This window comes from Lissotriton helveticus, chromosome 9 (genome assembly GCF_964261635.1).
Source record: "Lissotriton helveticus chromosome 9, aLisHel1.1, whole genome shotgun sequence".
NCBI classification, from domain to species: domain Eukaryota; kingdom Metazoa; phylum Chordata; class Amphibia; order Caudata; family Salamandridae; genus Lissotriton; species Lissotriton helveticus.
Window position 1 is genome coordinate 358798827 of NC_136070.1, and position 19147 is coordinate 358817973.

General features: G+C 41.4%; 1 protein-coding gene across 1 annotated transcript in view; it reads right to left on the bottom strand.

Annotated features, from left to right (window-relative positions):
- Positions 1–19147, bottom strand: part of SERPINA10 (serpin family A member 10) — a 177440-nt gene that overhangs the window by 120293 nt on the left and 38000 nt on the right. The window contains exons 3-4 of the mRNA XM_078660099.1: positions 12579–13295; positions 977–1250 (exon numbers count right to left, since the gene is read on the bottom strand). Coding sequence (XP_078516225.1) covers positions 977–1250; positions 12579–13257 — 953 coding nt within the window. The 5' untranslated portion in view covers positions 13258–13295. The remainder of the gene's footprint in view (positions 1–976; positions 1251–12578; positions 13296–19147) is intronic.

The following is a 19147-nucleotide window of genomic DNA, read 5'->3' on the forward strand; positions in this document are numbered from 1 at the left end:
TAAGAAAATTAGCAATTTATTTTGATCAACATTCATATCAATTCACAGACAGTAAGGGGAGGGCTAATGGCAATATCCTTTTTGAACTTGGTGGGGGGCCTGACACGGTGGTGGAACTGAAAGGGAGAGTCTTATAGTTCCACTTTCATCAAGGCCATGTGCCCTGCCAAAACGCTCCACCATTTTCCAAAACTTTGCAGCATGTCTCCAGCCAGTTTCTGGTATCATAAACCAGCAGAGGTCTCTGCTTTTTTGCAAGATGTGAAACGGATGTTGGGTTTGAGGGTCCTGTCTGAAAATCATTGCAGTGCCTACTGTAGACAAGCAAGCAGAGGAATATCAAGTCAAGTCAAACAAGCTTTATTCGACGATTGTCATAAAGGAATATCCTAAATGTGAGCTGTAAAGCTGAAATATTTAAACGGGATATTTGTGACCATATTTTCTCCAAAAGAACAGTATTCACAAAATTGTCTTTTTCAGGCTATTGAGTACCAAAGTTTTAGTCTAGGGGAAACAATGAGGAACTAACGCAGTTGGATGAAAGTCAGAACAACATACAACACGAGTTGGCAAGAGCTCAAACAGGACAAGAAAGGGGCAGTTTTGATAGACAGAACAGTCATATTCTAGCATCATATTCTTTATGGCGAGGGCTCTGCCTGGAGCAGATGTCGCACTTTAGAAATCCTTTATTCATGTGCATTCATTTATTTATTCATTCATTTATTCGCCTGTATTACGGTGAGAACAGGTGGTAATTTTTCAAAGTGTTTTATGGTATCTAAAAGATGCTGGTAAACACAACAATGACGTTGCAGAATCTACTGGCCTCATACTGCTGACTATTCAACATATTGATGCCACTAAACATGGCAGTAAAGCTTACTGAATGGTATTTTTAGTGTGGGACATTAACCACTTTACTGTATTTTTAACAGGCATCACTAGTCTTCTTAAACAAGGTTGACCTTACCTGGCTTCCATTTTTGCCAGCCACGCCTGCACAAGTTCACCTGTCAAGTTGTCTTCAATCGACCCATAATCCCCCTCTTCTCTTGGCAGGACCACCAGCAGGGCTGCATTCCCTCGGTAGGGCAACTTTAGCACCGTGCATTTAAGTTTTTTATCAACAGTTGAAGAAATCTTGTCGGCTTTGAACATCGTGGGCACCTTGATCTTTTTATATTTGTTTATAAAAAAGGGGTTTGGTTCTGTGAATGCTTCGTTGAATGGATACAGCCACATGCCTGCGGGGGGAGAATATTTCAATCATTGCTGTTCAGGAGAAGAAGGTTTTTCACACATTTTGTTTTGCTCAATTTACATTTGTCTTTTTTAACTTCGGTTGTAATTACCAGGAATCTATGGCACTGACTGAAGCAGTGCCAGGGTGTGTGCCTAAAGCATGTATTACAATAAGAGGTAAAACCTAATGCCCAGCCACTTGCAACATAAGCTCACCTAGAGATTCACAAAAAAAGTCGTACATTTACTCAAGTAGGCAAACTCCTTCGTAGTGAGAAACCTTCCAACATTGTTGGAGTTCTAAAATACTTCAGGCTTTCTCCTGTTGCACATTCCCAAGATTACTCACACGAGGAAACATGTTCTCATACAGAGTGTACTGGTCGAGATTTTAATGAGGAAGTTTCATACTGAAATGTATTTGCACCTTTAAGCTCTGTTTTTATTTCACCCTAGAGAACTGCCTTCCCATACACCACTACCCATTTTGGGTGTGTTTTGTCTCCATTTTCCCCGTCAAAATTGATTTACTCTTCTTTTGACATAAGTAGATTTTAGGCACTCCAAATTGCACAGCCACAGGCCTCCTTCCAGCCTTCCTAAAAAATATACCTGTAGCCCACTCGGGTCAGGCCACATCTTCCCCTCCCCCAACACTGTTGTGGCTGACCACGCCTCATCCTTACATTAACAAGGGTGCAGGTGTACAGATTTTCCTTGTCTTTTTTCTGATTCAGAATGCCTTAAACTAGGGACATCGTGGAGAAGTATATGGGAATTTATTTTGCCTTGCATACATAAACATATCAAATGGGGGTCGTCTTCTTCTGTATTATCTGTAATTCCAGGATACCCTTCTCGAGTGACCCAACATAAACAGTGTTAAGCTAGACTAAGTGAGTAAAATTGAAGGACTGCATAATACCTACACAATGGTTTGAGTAAAGTAGCTGGGAAATATTTCTATGCAGGTCCACCTGTAGTTTCTCATCAATATCATTATTAAGTAGCACTAATCCCCAATCGAGATTATTAGAAGGCGGCAAGGATGAAAGAAATCAGAATTAGTACTGTTTTAATATTTGTTGAAAGAACAACTATTTTGTTGCACTTTTAACGGTCTGTAAATTGTGACAAGGGCATGTAATAGGCAAATAATATGCCTTTACTTCTGACCATATTGTTTGTGCACCTTTCAAGAGAAGGTCTGATATGTTATTGAAATATTTTGGCAGTTTAATACATTATTAGCCTTTTATTCCGGTGCACGTTTGTATGGTACGTATTGTGGCAGTGAGAATCATAAACTGTATTTTAATTTTGACATGTAACCCATATACTCTTCTAAGAACTGGTGACCCTATAAAAAAATTCATGACAGCTCACGTTGCTGTCTTCTCCTAGTCTAGACATAGTACCTACATTATCTTCTAAAACAAAATGGCAAAAAGCATGCTTGAAGTTATAATTCAATGATGAAATTACTGCATTGATTTGAAGGTACATGTACATCTCTGAGTCAAATAAAATACCTACATTTTTAACTTCCTCCTCCATAAGCTGATTTCAATAATAAACAATTTCTAATGTGGCAACATAAAAGAGGATGTCAGCAGTAACAACTCGTATTTTGATTCATTTAAAGCTAGCATGTCGATCAATATCTATGTGTTTACCATTACAAAAATGCATTGACTATAAATGTAATAATTTTGAAAGTCACTGTAAAGTATACTTTCTGACTGTCATCAAGGTAAGTGTTGAATTTATTGAAAGCAGAAAAAGCAATTTATGGACATTTACAAATTGATTTAGAGGTTGTTCAACACATTGAATGATGTACCATTGCATGTCACAGGGATGGGATCAGGTGTAAAGGTTTCACATTTGTTTAAAAAATATTTCATAACAAATTCGTAGATCCCCACCACTTCATGGATCCTAGTTAGTAGCAGTGGTTGGTTCACGGAATTGAACATGTTGGATAATTTTAATAACATGATCATTACTGGAGATCTCCAATCTGCTATTTCATTGATGAAGTATTGATCATCTAAAGTGGCAGTCCAATTAATCTTTTTAGTTTGAACCACAAATGCTTTTCTCCTAGAACTGATTGTGGTTCCCAAAAAGCTTTCAGCTATAGGGTGTCTGCCTTTTTCGGAGAACTGCAATAAAAACAGGACATTACATATTGGTCTTGGATGTTCCAGTGCCATAGCTGGCGCTTGAGGGGGCAAGTCGGTCTCCCTAGCAAATATTTGTGTTTAAAGATTTGACTATTCCTCCAGTTTGCTCAATGGCTAACTCACAAAACTGAAATGTGTCCAAGGTTTTCAGAATAATGTTTCCTTCTTTTGGCATGAATGGTGATTAGATTAAATGCAGAGTTTGTCAACAGAACACGACAGCAGTTCTGTAGGTGTTCTGTTGACATCATTAATGCGCCTGTGAACTACCTAGTAATATGTGAACATTAAGTTTCCTAAGAACCTTCCATTCTTTCAAGTCCTCTGTTATATTATACTATGTATCTATATATCATGGAGACTCTACTACTATGCTGAAGAAGCTTCAGAAAATCTAAAACGTGCTGCACAAAGTAGCTCTTAGAGTACAGAACTCTTCCTCGGTCTCATCTGCTCTTGGCTCTTTTCACTGGCTTCCAGTAGCTAAAAGGAATTTTTAAAATTCCTTTGTATAGTCCACACAGCTCTCCACTAAACGACTCCAATTTATCTGAGAAATACATTTCTAGTGTTAACCAAGTGTGATCTGGGGGTAGGTCCTTCTCTCTGGCTGCCACCAAATTGTGTAATTCTATGCCTCCATTTTCTGTAAGATATCGGCTTTGATTTAATTCAGAAAAGTCTTAATGATACATAATGATCCTGATCCATTTGTTTTTGTCTTTCTGAATATGATTGGTTCCCTCTGTTCAGCAGAAAACTTGTGCTCAGCCTCCTAGCACCCATATACCTTCCTAGTATTTGTGCGCTCAATAAGACACATAACATAATATAACTATGATATTTTGCACATGGTGGTGCAAATATAATGGCAAAATATTATATCCAGTTTGTATGATAACCCACATATGATGTGTAAATTCATGATTGAAAAGTATTCCCTCAAGATGTACAAGTTTTTGTTAACAGGATTATGTTAACAAAGATTCAAATCACCCAGTTTAATACCTCACTATTGGCATTGTCAGAACATTCCTGTATCACTGTTAACCTTTTCACCTGCTCTATAAATCAATGAACAACGTCCAAAATTCCTATACGTCCTCTTCATTTGTTTTTTTATTAGAAATTGATATACAAACCTGTAGTACCCCAAAACCCAACCACTGCTTCAGTAATCGACCTTCACCTGTTGGTTGACAACATTTCCCTTCAAATACCATCCCCCCTAGACATTATTACTCAAGGCAAACCACAAGATCCAAGATTACCAGAGCTTGGAAGGAGTGCACTAAGGTGTCTTACCAAGCCTGGTGGTATGGTATCTGTTACAATCACAATTTAGATTTGGCATTTGTCTCTCCAATTTCTTTAGCCATCAAGCGAGATTTTCTATGTTTACCCATAGCAAATTTTAAGGTATGTCTGCAAATAAAACAGGTTTTAATAACCCCCAAATTGAAGAAGTGCCTAAACCCCCATTAATACTTTTTCTGTTGTATTTATTGTGCTTACTATTCATTTTTGTTTCCTCTTACTTTCTGCTTTGCAATAATTATTATACAGTGGTTATGTTTATCATAGTTATATACAATTGCCATTATTTCCTTTTGCTTATCTAGTGATTTAGCAATTTTTTATACATGGATTTTATCTTCTGTTCTTTCACATTGTATTTTTATATTCATAAATAAACTTTTTTCTTTAAACAAAAAAAAAATCAACTGGACTTGTGGATTTCGACAAGATCAACCTTAGGTGGCAACATTTTGAGTACCATCAGATTTGCAATATACATTCTGTTTGGTGTCTAATTCATTATGGGCCTATAGAACTACATAGGTATGCTTTTTTTTATTTGACTTCTGTTTTTGCTTGCCTCCCCTTAAATTTGGTTGATTAATGGTGTATCTTTTTATATTCCGGTTCTGTTACGTGGGTTTTGTGACTGATATTGGCTTGCATTATTCTCTTGCATGCTGAAACTTTCTTCCTATTTCTTCCTATAAGCCCTTGGATGGCATTTTCTAGTCATGATTGTCAGTACCCCGACATTTACAAATGTTACTGCTTAAATTGCAGATTGTGTCTGATGGTTGCTTCCAAACCTTTACTTTGTATCCTGATGATGACCTTATAAATGGATATGGTTGCAACACGGATATATCGTCCAGAGTTCCCACAACAAGGAATTTGTCAAGAGGGACCGGGATGGGCGACAAGGACAATTGGTAATCAACCAAGAAACAATTGACAGATCAGCAGGCACAATCGACCTGGAGGCGAAATCAATGTATTACGAATATGCTCATGGAACATCAATGGGTTAAATAGAAAGCTGGCAGACCAGGACTTCATAAACTATCTAAGGCCATTCCACATTATTGCCTTACAGGAGACGTGGTTAACTGATCCGCCACACTTACAAGGATACTTGCGCCTCTTTTCACCCGCACTAAAAAAGGCAAGATATGGACTTCTGCAGGGAGGCCTGGCAATCTATATGATACACACATGTACAACTTCAGCTCACATAGGGGCCGATTATGATTGCGGATAATCCGATTATCCGCTGCGGACTGGAAAAAGACCCCCCACCAGATTAGGATGGCTTGGGGATCTATTTTCCGTCCGCCACTTTTCCGCCGGAAAAGCACTAACATGGCTGGCGGTGTCAATCAGACACCGCCAGCCATATTAGGATAGCTGCGGTCATATGCCTTCCCACGGCGGAATTTCCGCCGTGGAAAGGCATACGGTGTTGTCTTCGGGGGCCCGTTGCGGGCCCCAAGGGGTGAAGGGGGGTGGGGGGTGCACATGGGTTGTACCTATGGTACCCCCAACCTTTGCGCCCACAAAGCGGCAGGCACCACGCCTTGCCTGCAGCTTCGTGCATGCAAAGGTAAACATGCATTTTTTAACATTGCGGCGTGTGCTGCTTCAAGCTGCACCCGCCGCAATGTCAAGAATACAGGATGTGACCGCCAGGGTGGCGGTCACATCCTAATTGGCATGGAGGAACCGCCGCTGCCCATGCGGGCGGTCCCTGACGGACGCAGGTCCGTCCGCCATCCTAATAGGCCCCATAGTTGGGTTGATAACACCAGAATCCATAGCAATAAAAATCTCCTCCTCATTTGGGCCATCAGGAACGGGAACAAGGGAATTGCAATAATAAACACCTATATCCACCCTAACAGGAAAATCAAGGATACAAACCAACTGACAACGTTTATAGTGCTCTGCATGAGTGAGATCAAAACACCGGATCTGATACTCACAGGGGATTTTAACCTACATCTGCTTGGCTCATCAATAGCAGAGGAAGTAATGATACAGAACCAGCTATGGAACATCCCACAACAGCGTAACAGTTCATCAGAACTACCTACAAAAACAGGCCAGAGCCTAATAGAGGAACTTGAACATCTGAACCTCAGAGCTGTGAATGGTAGAAGCATAGGCAACACTCCTCTGGCATTCACTCATCATTCACCAACCAAAAACTCGACACTAGACTATACATTTTTGACTCTAACCCTTGTTAATGATATTTTTTAATTCAGACAAAGACGACACTGATCAACGGCCTCAGGAGCTCACTCTTCGCACAAATAAGCCAAAACTCATGAGATGGAAGGGTGAGCCAGGCACGACCACCAAAATCAACTATAGAAAAATACAATTTGTGCAAGTGATGCAAGATATTTTTCAGCTAGCGACAACACTTTTATTCGAATTCCGTGAAGGTGGCAATGAGATGGAGAAATGGACAAACTATACAAACTCCTTGGCAAAATCATTTGCCGCCCCAATTAAAATCAAGGACACAGCAAAGCTGCAGTGGCAATCCCAATTTAACAAGGATCCGAAGAGAAAGATAAGAACAATAAAAAATACAATTAATTATACGTTACGGTAGGTACGGTGGTCTCAAACTAACACCCTAAAACTAGCAGAATTACAACAGCAGAAAAAAGCGATTTGGGAGGCCAGGAGAGACAATGCAGATTCCAAATGAAAAGACTTCTGGGATCTGGGATACTATGAAAAGATTTACCCACCCAACACACGAGGGTCTGTCTTCAAATATATCCGAGGAGGACTGGGCTATCTACCTTGGAAACCGCTTTCACCAAGAAAATATCTTAATACATATTGGGACCAGCTCGGAGACAATACAAGGAGAATTGCCGGGATTCATACCCCCAAATGATCACCTCAAATCGATAAAAAGCTTTATAAAGAAGGGAAGAAAAGAAGGGGTGTCAGGCCCAAATGGAATACCAACTGTGCTTTATAAACAAAATGCAAAAGCACTTAGTCCACTGTTCATGGAAGTAAGGCAGACAGGCTTACTTCCTTCGTCCTGGCGTCCTGGCATGCCTCGATAATTTCACCTATTTTCAAGTCGGGCGATAAGACTATGCCTAGGAACTATTGTTTAGTTGCCCTTTAGGATAATGAGGCAAAATATTTTGCAGGCAAACTGCTGGACAAATTGCAAAACTGTGCAGAGGGCAACTCAATTATACCATTAAACCAAACTGGCTTCTCTAAATCTGTTGGAACGGTAACAAATATAATCACCATGGCTCTGTTAATAGATAAGGCAGAGACTACAAAAATGCCACTACACTTATGCTTTATCGATTATCGGGCCGCTTTTGATCACGTGAACCGTAACAGACTTTGGTCAAAGTTGGCTGGCTGGGGCATGCCACAGACTTTACTAAATCTGCTAATTAATCTGCATACTGGAACCTGGATCCAAGTGAAGTTGGGGGACGGATCAGCGTTATCAAGGAAGATACCAACAACAAAAGGTCTCAAGCAAGGTTGCCTGCTGGCCCGACCGTATATAACCTATTTCTTGCAGACCTTTTCCTGCTACTACACACCAGCAATTCACACTCTCCAAAAGTTGGAGATCTAGCTCTACCATATCTACTCTATGCTGATGATTATGTTCTGATCAGCCAAACGAAGGTGGGTCTACAGAATCTCCTTAACACTACATTTGATTACTCTGAGTCAAATAATCTGAACATCAACTTGGAGAAAACCAAAACTATGACAATCAAAAAGAATTCCAAGAACACACCTATCTTGTTTTGGGGCAAGACCCGCATAGACTCAGTAAAAGAATATAAATATCTGGGGGTGATCATTGACAAAGGGGGGCATTTGGCTGCCCAAAGGGACACAATCAAAAAGAAGGGAACAGCCCTAGCAACTTCATTGAGAAACCTTAACTCCAAACTGAGCGGCCCCTCACTTGCCCCACTGGTTGAAGTAATATTGGCAAAACTCCTGTCTACAATAACCTACGGGAGCGAGGCACAGAGGGAAAAGGACTCCAAAATCTTGGATGGTGTGGTTGCAAAAGTATACAGAATAGTCTTTGGTCTACCAACAAGAGTCTCTCCAGCACAGATTAGGCTCGAGTTTGGTGTTCCAAAACAGACCCTAGCAAGACACGGTGTGACAGTTATTTTTTAAGACAAAGTAAGAAAATCAAAACCAGGAACCCTAAACTGGTATTTGTGGTTAGAACTACAACATAAAAAAACATCACCAGCAACTAAATACCTACTAGTAAGCCTGACCACCCTGGACCTCCTCGAGCTTTGGGAAACATCTATAAGCCACTGCCTTCTCAAAAAAATAACCAAGAAAACAGTAAAGAGCCAATCCTGGATTGAAGACAAGACAATCCAGAAGATTCCTGAAGTACTGACTTGGCCTGATACCATGCATAAAGCACTATCCACATTGGCTAAAAAAACAACCCGATTCCATCTGTCGCCAGTGCAGCACAGAGCAAGAGAATATGCTGCATCTTCTCTGTATGTGCAAAGAACTAACACAGGAACGGAAACAGCTCTTGAAGCCACTTTCTAACCAGAGAGGCATCCGCACACAGAGGCAGGCCGTGCTGGCATGCTTTGCACCAGGGGACACGCAGCTGAACTGCAGCCTGGTAAAAATTTTGAGACAAGCAGAGAAGAGAATGCCACGAAATCAAGATGCCGACCTCTGGGCGCTAACTTTGGACATTAAGAACTGAGTTGGATGCTGCTAATCACATTTTTTTGTACAGATTTTACAGATTTTTAGTAAATTGTTTTATACTATTTTTTTAAAATTGTAACTTATAAATGAAATGTCATGAGATACTGTGTAGCAATGGTTTTAAGTAACTATGCTAAATAAAATACTTACTTACTTATCGTTGAGGTTGCCTTTGGCAATTAGGTCAAATGTATTCATTGTACCATTGATCTTTTGATGTAGTTGCCATTTTCTGTATCATTATTCCTCTGCCATTGTGTTTGTTTTCTTGTTTACATCGTAATTTGTATTCTTGTATGTTTGTTATGTGTAACTTTATGAGCACCATCTGTATATGTTTGGACTATGTTTTGATATATTTTCTGTTTCATAATCATTTATCTCCATAACAGGAAACCTTTTCTAAAACGTTTTTGTCTGTGGGTTGCTTTGTATATTCTCCTTATATATTCACTTGCAGCTTTTCTCTCTTAAGTCTTTCCTTTACTTTTCACATTTTCTCATGTGTTATGATACACTTTGTTAGGGTGGATAGATACACGTTTCTTATGTAAATTCCTCCCTGAACCATTGTAGCTTCTGCATTGACTTCAATTAAGACATCTGACAGGCATTTGCTCGTTTGTGTTCCCTTCCCCATCTGCTTTGGAGCAATGATATTTAGAGTTGATCAATGATATTCAGAGTTGTTTTGATATTGTTAAAGATTTTTTCTGGGTTCACATTTTTTTGCATCATTAACAAGATGGAGAATGTAATTTCACACTCAATACAATTTGAATACACTGATATAGTGCTCTTGCTTTCAAAACAATTTCTCTATGTTGTGCAAAAATAACAAATGTTTTGTTAAGTAGGCATCAGTTTGGACCTAGCAGCCATATTATTTAAGATGGATGTCACCCTTGTCACTCTTATTCTTCCCCCTGCACATCTCAGTATTCACTAGTTCTACAGCACACATTCAAGCAGAGTCCATGTCAGTGTATTTCCATTATCATTCTTCATGCTGTCTTTGATTAACTTTTCCCCGGCTCAGTTACAAATTTTAACCTCATTTTAGGGTCCCTCCATTAGTGCACTCTACCCTATTCATTCAAAATACTTAGCTGTTGTTCATCTATCAAGTTTGTCCTACCATCTTCATATGGTATTAGCAAAGAGTGGACAGAATAATTATTCATGCAGTGGGATAGTAGTTAGGTGTTAAGGCAATATGACTTTTAATTTTCCTGTGTTCTGATTTGTTAATGAAATAATACTTTTGCTCACACCATACTAATGTTAATTTCATATGTAAAAATCATGTATAAAAACCTCTATATTGGGGGTGGGGACTTAGATGTTGCTGGGGATGCTGTCCGTTTATCTCCTGATTTTGCTGCCTATTTGGATTGTAGAACATTTTTAATTTTGAACTTCTCAGTAATGTCCTATTTGCTAAGAGCCTCATAACACTGAATCTGTTTTGCCTTACTTTTTAAAATATTGTAATAAAATCCTTTAAGTATCTGCTGATCTAGAACTCAATTTTTGAGTGACCCCATTTACTTCTTGAATATGTTCTGCTATCTTTGATGTGTTGGGAAGTGCCTTACCTTGGGGGACACATTGCCTCATTAAATTAGGGTTTAACACCATCTCCTAGTCAGCAAATTGTAGTAATACTGGTGAGGTAAATTTTGTGATCCCAGAACGGTCACTGTGATTTATTGTTTGAGATATGCAAAAGAAACAATTGATGGACAGAATGCTGGACAATGCAAACATTCACCCCCAGTCACAAGGATCTGGGTTCAATCCATCATTCATTTGTTTGCTGTAATTGTTTGAGATAGGCACTGATTCGGGCAGGTGAACTGACACTAAAATACCTTGTTTAATGCCCCAGATGTTAATCTGGTTGCAGGCTTTGTCAAAAGGTTTGTGAAAGGCTGAGGGTAAAATACCCAGGTGAGCAGGAAATTACATCTTGTCTTTTTTGGCGAAGAACACCCAAATTGTAGGAGAAAGTAATTTCAAGTGTGTGACCAACTTTTTGGATTGAGTTGTTCAATAGGAGCACAGCCACTAACAACATCTCCTCCATGAATCCAGATGCTTGTTTGTTTTTGTCATTGACCAATAATATCTACATGGCCAAGAAAAAAATATATTTTGGCAGTGTTTTGGAACTGCTGGCCTTGATTTCAGAATTTGGCAACAATGTAGGAATTGCCACCCAGTATCGTTTAGGAGATGGCTAACCCATTCGATAAATTGGCATTAAATAGGAATTGGATGGGTGCATCGAATGGATGTCATTCTGGTAGGAGTTTGTGGCTAAGTCAATTTCGTTGGATGTGAAAACTTTAGCAGAGCTACCTGACCTCCTGCTGCCTTACTTGTTCACCAAGTACAATGTTTTAGTCTGATCCAGAGATCATCTTACCTAGGATGGGAGTGGGCTTGAGAGATCCATTTTAGAGATGGCCTGTTAGAGAGAAATTGTGTTTGTGTTTTAGGTCCAAAATTATGAGGGAGCATGTTGCTAACTGCATTCATCAGATTAATCAGGATGATTTAGATGTTCTGTGTCTGGAGTTTGGCAGAATGTTCTTAGTCAATCATTCCAAATCAATTTACCATCAAGACTGAAGTTTTTAATCTAGTTTCCAGGCATTTATTTGGTGCACAAATTGTTGCTGCCACTGTTTGTTTTCTATTTCATGTGATCAGCGAATTGGGCCTACCTGGGTGTGAAGAGATAAATGTGCATGTATGTGCACTGTTTCCAAACACTTCATGCACACATCCAAGCACTGTCCAGACAAGGGCAGCACTTTACCTATGTCTTTTCTTTTTCAAGATATTTTTTGTGCGGGAAGAGTCCTCTCCCTGGTGTGCAGAGTGGAAATGGGTTTGGAGATCTCGTTTTCAGTGGAGCCCACCCACCACATGCAGGGGAATGCACAACCAATCACCCGACTCACAATATTTACATTAAGCACGATTCATGATTCCAGTGGTAAGACATACACAAATTACATAGTTACGTAGCGTAATGCATATATTGCAGAAAATTACCTTTAAACAGAATGTAATTGATCAGGATGCATTTAGTTTGTGGATCCAGGTAATCGTAGAGTTTAGATATTTTGCCTCCTGTCAGTTTGCTGATGTATTGGTTGACGATGTCCTTCGCGGTTGTCGAGTTTTGAAAATCAAGGGGAAGGACTTCCATGTCAAAATACTGCTTGGACATGTTAAGGAAGGACTCTTTGATTGGGAATTCCTCATGAATGAAGGCAAAGTTTCCTTGGTCGAGCATTAGCTCTTGATTATTTGTAATGAGGGCTTTCATGTGCTTAAACAAAGTGGGCACCAGGTTGGGCTGATCTTTGTCTTGCAGGAGATGCAAATCCATGCTTTGGAGGATTTCATCACGTGTTGCACCCTTGGTCCCAAGAAGCATGGAGGCTAGAGCAAAGGACACGCAGAGAGGAGAGAAGAACACATTGTCATCATGCTCGTTTGCAATCAGTCGGTACAGATTGAAGCCAAAGTTATTGTTTTTGAGGGTGGCATTGCGTATGAGAAGTGCTCCTGGTAAGACCCGCTCTAGATGGTCCTTGCCAGGCATGAAGTAGTACTGTGCTGCAATCATGGGTGAGTGGTTCGTTTCTGGATCATGTTTGATGTCTGATGACAAGTCAACCACAGTATAAAGTCCCAATAGTATAAGACAGGAAACAGCAACTTTCATTGTTACTTTAGAAGGTCTGCAGTGCTTCTTTGCATAACCTGGAATAGTAAATCAGGTGTGTGATGTCACAAATAAAATATTTTTTCCATTTTGAATTTATAGAGTGCATAGCACCAGTAGGGTAACATAACTTGAGGGGCCTCCCCTGCAAAGTACATGGAAGAGCCCCCATCCATAGTCAGTCAGGGGCTCCCAAGCCAAGGTACTGTGCTGAAGTGGCCCCTCCACACCATAGGGTTCATGGAGGCCTATGTTACATCACTGCATAGCACTTCTATTATATTTTCCTTACATGTTTTTAAACCATAAAAGGAAACGTATATCATTTGAATTATTGATCAGAAACATAAATGGAGCCAAATTAAAGAAATTTGTGCTGGTGAAAAAACACATCAATTTCTGCCATTTTCTGCTTGTGTTACTGAGAATGAAGCAACTTGGATTTGAACCTGAGCAAGTATACAACAATTTGATTTGGCACTAAGGGCCTGATTTAGAAATTGGTGGATGGGTAACTGTCACAAAAACGTGACGGATATCCTGTCTACAATATTACAAGTGCCATAGGATGTAATGGACCACTAATACTGCGGACGGGATACTCGGCAATTTTGTGACAGAGTAACCCGTCTTTCCAACTCTAAATCAGGCCCTAAGTGTTGTATAACAAACATTGCACCAATAAAATTATTAGTGCAGCACCATTTTGCATTCATTTGATGCATTTGTAGCAAGTAGTTGTGCACACGACTATTGCCACAGTCAATTTTACTTAAATGTTTGTTCTTGCACCATGAGAAAAAGTAGAAAATAGTTTGTGTAACCATTGCTGTACATTCTTTTTTAACTTTATTTTGCATATAATCAATATACAAATGTCATAGATATTGTACAAAACAATCGATGACCCAGGAACATTTTCTTTGATGTTCGTTTTGTCAAAGACTCTAGGTCATCCTTGAGTATGCTAATGCATGCATGATGTACAATCTGCCTTTTCCTGTGCCTCCTTTTCTGTAGCTTATTTTGTATACCCACCATGTCCATGGACGTCGATTCACCAAAATGCCAGAAGTAGCAGAAGTAAGCTCAGACAAAATAACATTCCCCCTTCTTACATTACAGGAAGTGACATCACATAGGCTTTGACGTTTATGACATCATGGGAAGTTATGTCCCATGATCCTTGGTCCTGGTAAAAAATTCCAGGAAGTGATATTTTCAAAGATGCACTATAAAGGTTAAACAAGATATTTTAAAAAAAATCTACAGAAGTTAAAACTGTTAGAATTCCACCCATATATTAACTGAATTGCAGCAAACCAATCATAGGCTAGAGTCAGACCCATAATAGATGAGGCCTAGAGCCATAACATTCCTATGTGCAGCCATCACATTTCCAAGTACTGCTGCCTCAAATGTCCCGAAAACAACATCTATATTCTCCGTCACAACCATCATCTAGCTAGGTATGGCCACACAAGAGCACAGTCATTATTTAATGACTGGCCTGGATGGTGCATGAGTCTGAGTTTCTTTCTCGAAACCAGCATGCACACATGCTTCAAAATGAGTCTGTGTTTCACCCTTAACAACTGTGTGTGTGTTTTGGAAATCGTGATGTTATAGCTATCAGAGTAGTAAGGAAAGCTGAGTTTAGGTAGGAATGTAACTCGGGACTTCATGTTCTATGCAGTTTCTAACAGTTATATAGACGAAACAGATTGAACTCGAACCACAATGAGTTATTAAGCACTACACAAAACTGGCTAATACAACTTAACACAACTCCCAAATGTGCTCATCCTATGTCGTTTTTTCACTATTTGCTTCCAAGAAAGGTGACACTAGTGAATTACTAGGAACTAACCTTTCTTCCTTTCAGTTGTACAACACAATCATTTAATTACATAGCAGTACAAGGAGCCACTGTCTAAATAAGCTAACTGTTCTTATATGTGTCAGTTAACTTTGAACTGCTGTACACTCAAAATGTATGTATTGTATTAGTAAGAAATTCACTTGTGTTTTAGCTTCTAGCGAAGTTGGCATTGGCATGTCACATATCATTTCATTGTAGCAGCTATTGTTGGCACACATAAGGAAAGTCATTGCAGTCATCTATCACAGGTAGGTACCTCTCTCTGTCGCACACACCTCTATATGACACCAGACTGATTAAACAGATCTCAAATGCTAAACACTGGGCAGACATTTCTTGCTGGAAAACACACAACAAATAGAGCTACATATGAGACACTCGGCAATTGGTTAAATGCTTCCTGCTTAAATTCTTGACTTATTTTTTTCAGGACGGCTGCAATGTGGCTGAGAATGAATCTGAAAGCTAGACCTTGACCGCAGCAAAGGGGTTCCATTTCTCTCTCAGGTAATAACATTTTGGTATAGCAGTTAAAAAACATTAATCTGGCTGAATGCCGTATACAGTCCTGTGCTGATGCATTTACTTATATTATTGTTCAGCACATTCCACAATATTTGGAAAATAAACATCACTGACCAGAGTTCACTTTCCAATCCTGGTGTTATTCATGCCACCTCTGAGATAGAGGGTCAAAAGAGCAATCCCATGGGTAGCAAAAGACAAGTAAGGGTTGGCAGATGTGACCCCTGGTAACGGCTACTTTACGTCCATGACCATGTCATGGCAGCACAAGATTTGTTTCGGAATAACAAAAAGATCAATATACTTCGCTGTCTGGCAGTTTCTCCCCAGTGCAAATTTTTTTTGTGTGCCAGGGACCGTCATAGTTCATGTGGCACTCCTGGGCAGGAACAAAATCAATGCTGGAAGGGTCATGAGGTTGGCTGTTATTCTGAGGCTGGGCCTTACAGCTAGTTGCTTCTCATGGAATCAGCTAAGGCTCAGCCATCGCAAATTAAGCGGACATCCCACATGTAGGTAAGGTGAGGAAACTTTGAGAGGGACAATCAAGAAATTCAATAAATTAATATTTCCCTATTCAGATTAATCTTTAAATGAGGTACTCAGAACATTTACAGTGGTTTTGGGAGACACAGCTGTTGATAAAATAGCTTTTTAAGGGGGATATTCTCAAGAACGTGTGATAATTACCGCAAAATTAGCTTAATGCATCTCTTCACATCGCAGTCTATCTCGGGAAAATAACGCTGTGTTACGTTGTATTCTGCGGTACCACGTGATAGGCTCATGATAACACGTCAAATGTCTCAGATAAAGTCAATGCAATGCCGCAAAAATGCGAAGCGCGAACGGAAAAAAAAGGTACAATGAGGCCAAACGCGATACAAAATTCAGTGAAAACCAGCGACAGGTCTGCAATTCCCACACGTCAAGCTGGAAAATGCACTATAAAAGCAACAACAAAAAGGGAGAAAAAAAACTGCGTAGCACCATGGATGCACCTGGCCCAAGTGCAGAGGCCAACACGAACCCCAAAAGCCCCACAGACCACCAGCAAGGAACCTCGTGGTTGAGGAAGGCCAAGGAGAAGAGGAAGAGGCAGACGGGGTGCAGTCCGTGGGAAAACCAGATCAGCGTCACGGAGGGGACAGAACACTACCATCTACTGAACGTCAATTTGACAAACGTGAATGTAGTCGGAGTGTCGAGGAGGTCTATGGAGTAGGTCAAAAGGGCGCTGGCATGATGTGAAAAGCCAAACCAAGCACACACCCGCTGCCAACAGGAAGGCAGCAACGGCGACAGGAGGTGGGAGTCCTGCGCCACAGGAGGAGCTGGAGGAAATGGAGGCCACAGTCATCAGTGTGGAGATGGTGCAATGTGTTGGGAGTACGGACACAGCTCGATAGGACCTGACACAACATCAACAGGGTGAGTAACGACCAGGGTCTGGGGTGATGAGGGAGATGGGCACAATGGCACACATGCCCAACGATGTGTAGCACACTGCACACCCACAATGCCTCAGGATCATGTCCCTGATCCCGGTGGCACACTGCAGCACACACACACATAGCAATAAAAGCACATCCGACGACAATTTGGTACAAAGTGCAACATCGACAATGCAGAACAGCGGATACAACTGAGTCCGCTCATGCGCAGAAACAGGCCAATCACATCTCACAAAGCAGGAAACTGTGAGATGGAAATGTACATGTACAACCTCACATCCGTCATGTAGTCCAAATGCCCACTGTCCCGCATTAAATATTCAGCACCTCCCAAACAGTCACAATGTACAGTGTCATACAGTCTACATTTAAACTAGAACAATGTGCCAACATACATGTCAACACAATGTCAACATGCACCTCCCTTTCACATTGCAGCGGGACAAACAACACCTCCAGCAGAGCAGACCAGACAACTCAGCAGTGATGCTGGAGAGGACCAACACACCATCGACAACGACGCCCTACAACAGCCCATGGACATCTTAGGCCACCCACCCCCAGTAGCAGGGCAGCCAAGCTACATAGAGGAGACCCCAGCCCCTGCACAGACCACACAGCAGGAAGCCAACAGCCACAATGGCTGGCTCCCAACACATCCCTGAGGCACACATTGCATTCTAATGCCCGGTGTTGGAATGCCAAAAGGAGGTGGCCGAACAGGTGTGGGTGGGGTCAGAGCTCATGGAAGCCGAACTAGATCACATATGTGGGTGTCTAAGTCCCATAAGGGACCACCTACACCCCACAAAGGAGACCTGCACTGCACATGCATTTGCACATTTCCTGTAATGAACCATGCCTAGAGTCCCAGAATTATCATTCACGCACCCACGCTGGACCTCTGTACGATGGCCCAGTCCACTTCTCTTATGTATTAAGTGTGTGACGACAAAGCTACAAGTCCAAAGTCTTACCCGCTGCCAGAGGTGACATGGTTGCATCCGCTGTACACAGCACAATCTAATGTTGTAGGGCCCTGGACCCTCATGCATGCATTATGACCACACGGACACACGCAGATAGTTTGTGGAACTGGCTATGGGCACGTGCCCCCGACCCCTTTATTGGCAGGGTCACATGAACAGTGACACCTGTGCTGGATGTGTATAGGGTGAGTGTAAGCCAGCCCACACGAAGTGGTTGGTACTGGCAACAACTTGAACAGAAAACACCAGGATTACAGAGACAACTGCGAAGCACCATGGTGGTAGCTGGAGCAAGTACAGAGGTCACCCAATATGCAAACAGAAGTGACCGTGTGTTGCAGTGCACTGAGGTTGGGGCACTAGAGCTGAGCATACTCATGTGAAGAAAATATCTAGGATTGAGTCCATTTTGGGATATTCCTGCTGCAGCTGCAGTGGGGTGTGTTACACCTGCATCATCTTCCTCCTCATTGTCCCAGGTCTCCCACACTGCCTGAGGTGACATTGCTGCGAGAGCTCTCCATAGCACACAACTCAATCATAAATGGTCCATGAGTTGTGATGCACTGAGTAAGTGGCACTTGGAGTGCTGATCCGGGTATCATGAAGATGATGGCATCCACGATAGGTGTGAGCAACTCCGTTAGTCTGCCAGTACGGCTGATTTGACTCTGGCAGTTGACGTTTGGATGTGGTTCTGGTAGTGGTGGTGTGTGCCTCCTGCAGTGATGTGACGTCCGGGCCGGTCAGGACTCGATCTTATGTGTGAGCCCTGGTGGACTGCAGTTGAGGCCGGAGACAGCAGACAGCGCAGAGCCACAAGCACATGGCGTTGATGACCCCAAGGCCATTGTCTCAGAGGCCATCCAATATATCATCAGACAGGGTCCCTGACTTGACCTGCACAGAGTTAGTGGCCCTGGATGCACTGCGGCCGGCACAGGCACACCGCAACAGGACGGTGACTTGCGGTGCACTGAGATAGGGCCACGAGGACTGAATGGGTCCTCAACGATGTCGAAGGTGAATGTAGCAGACGG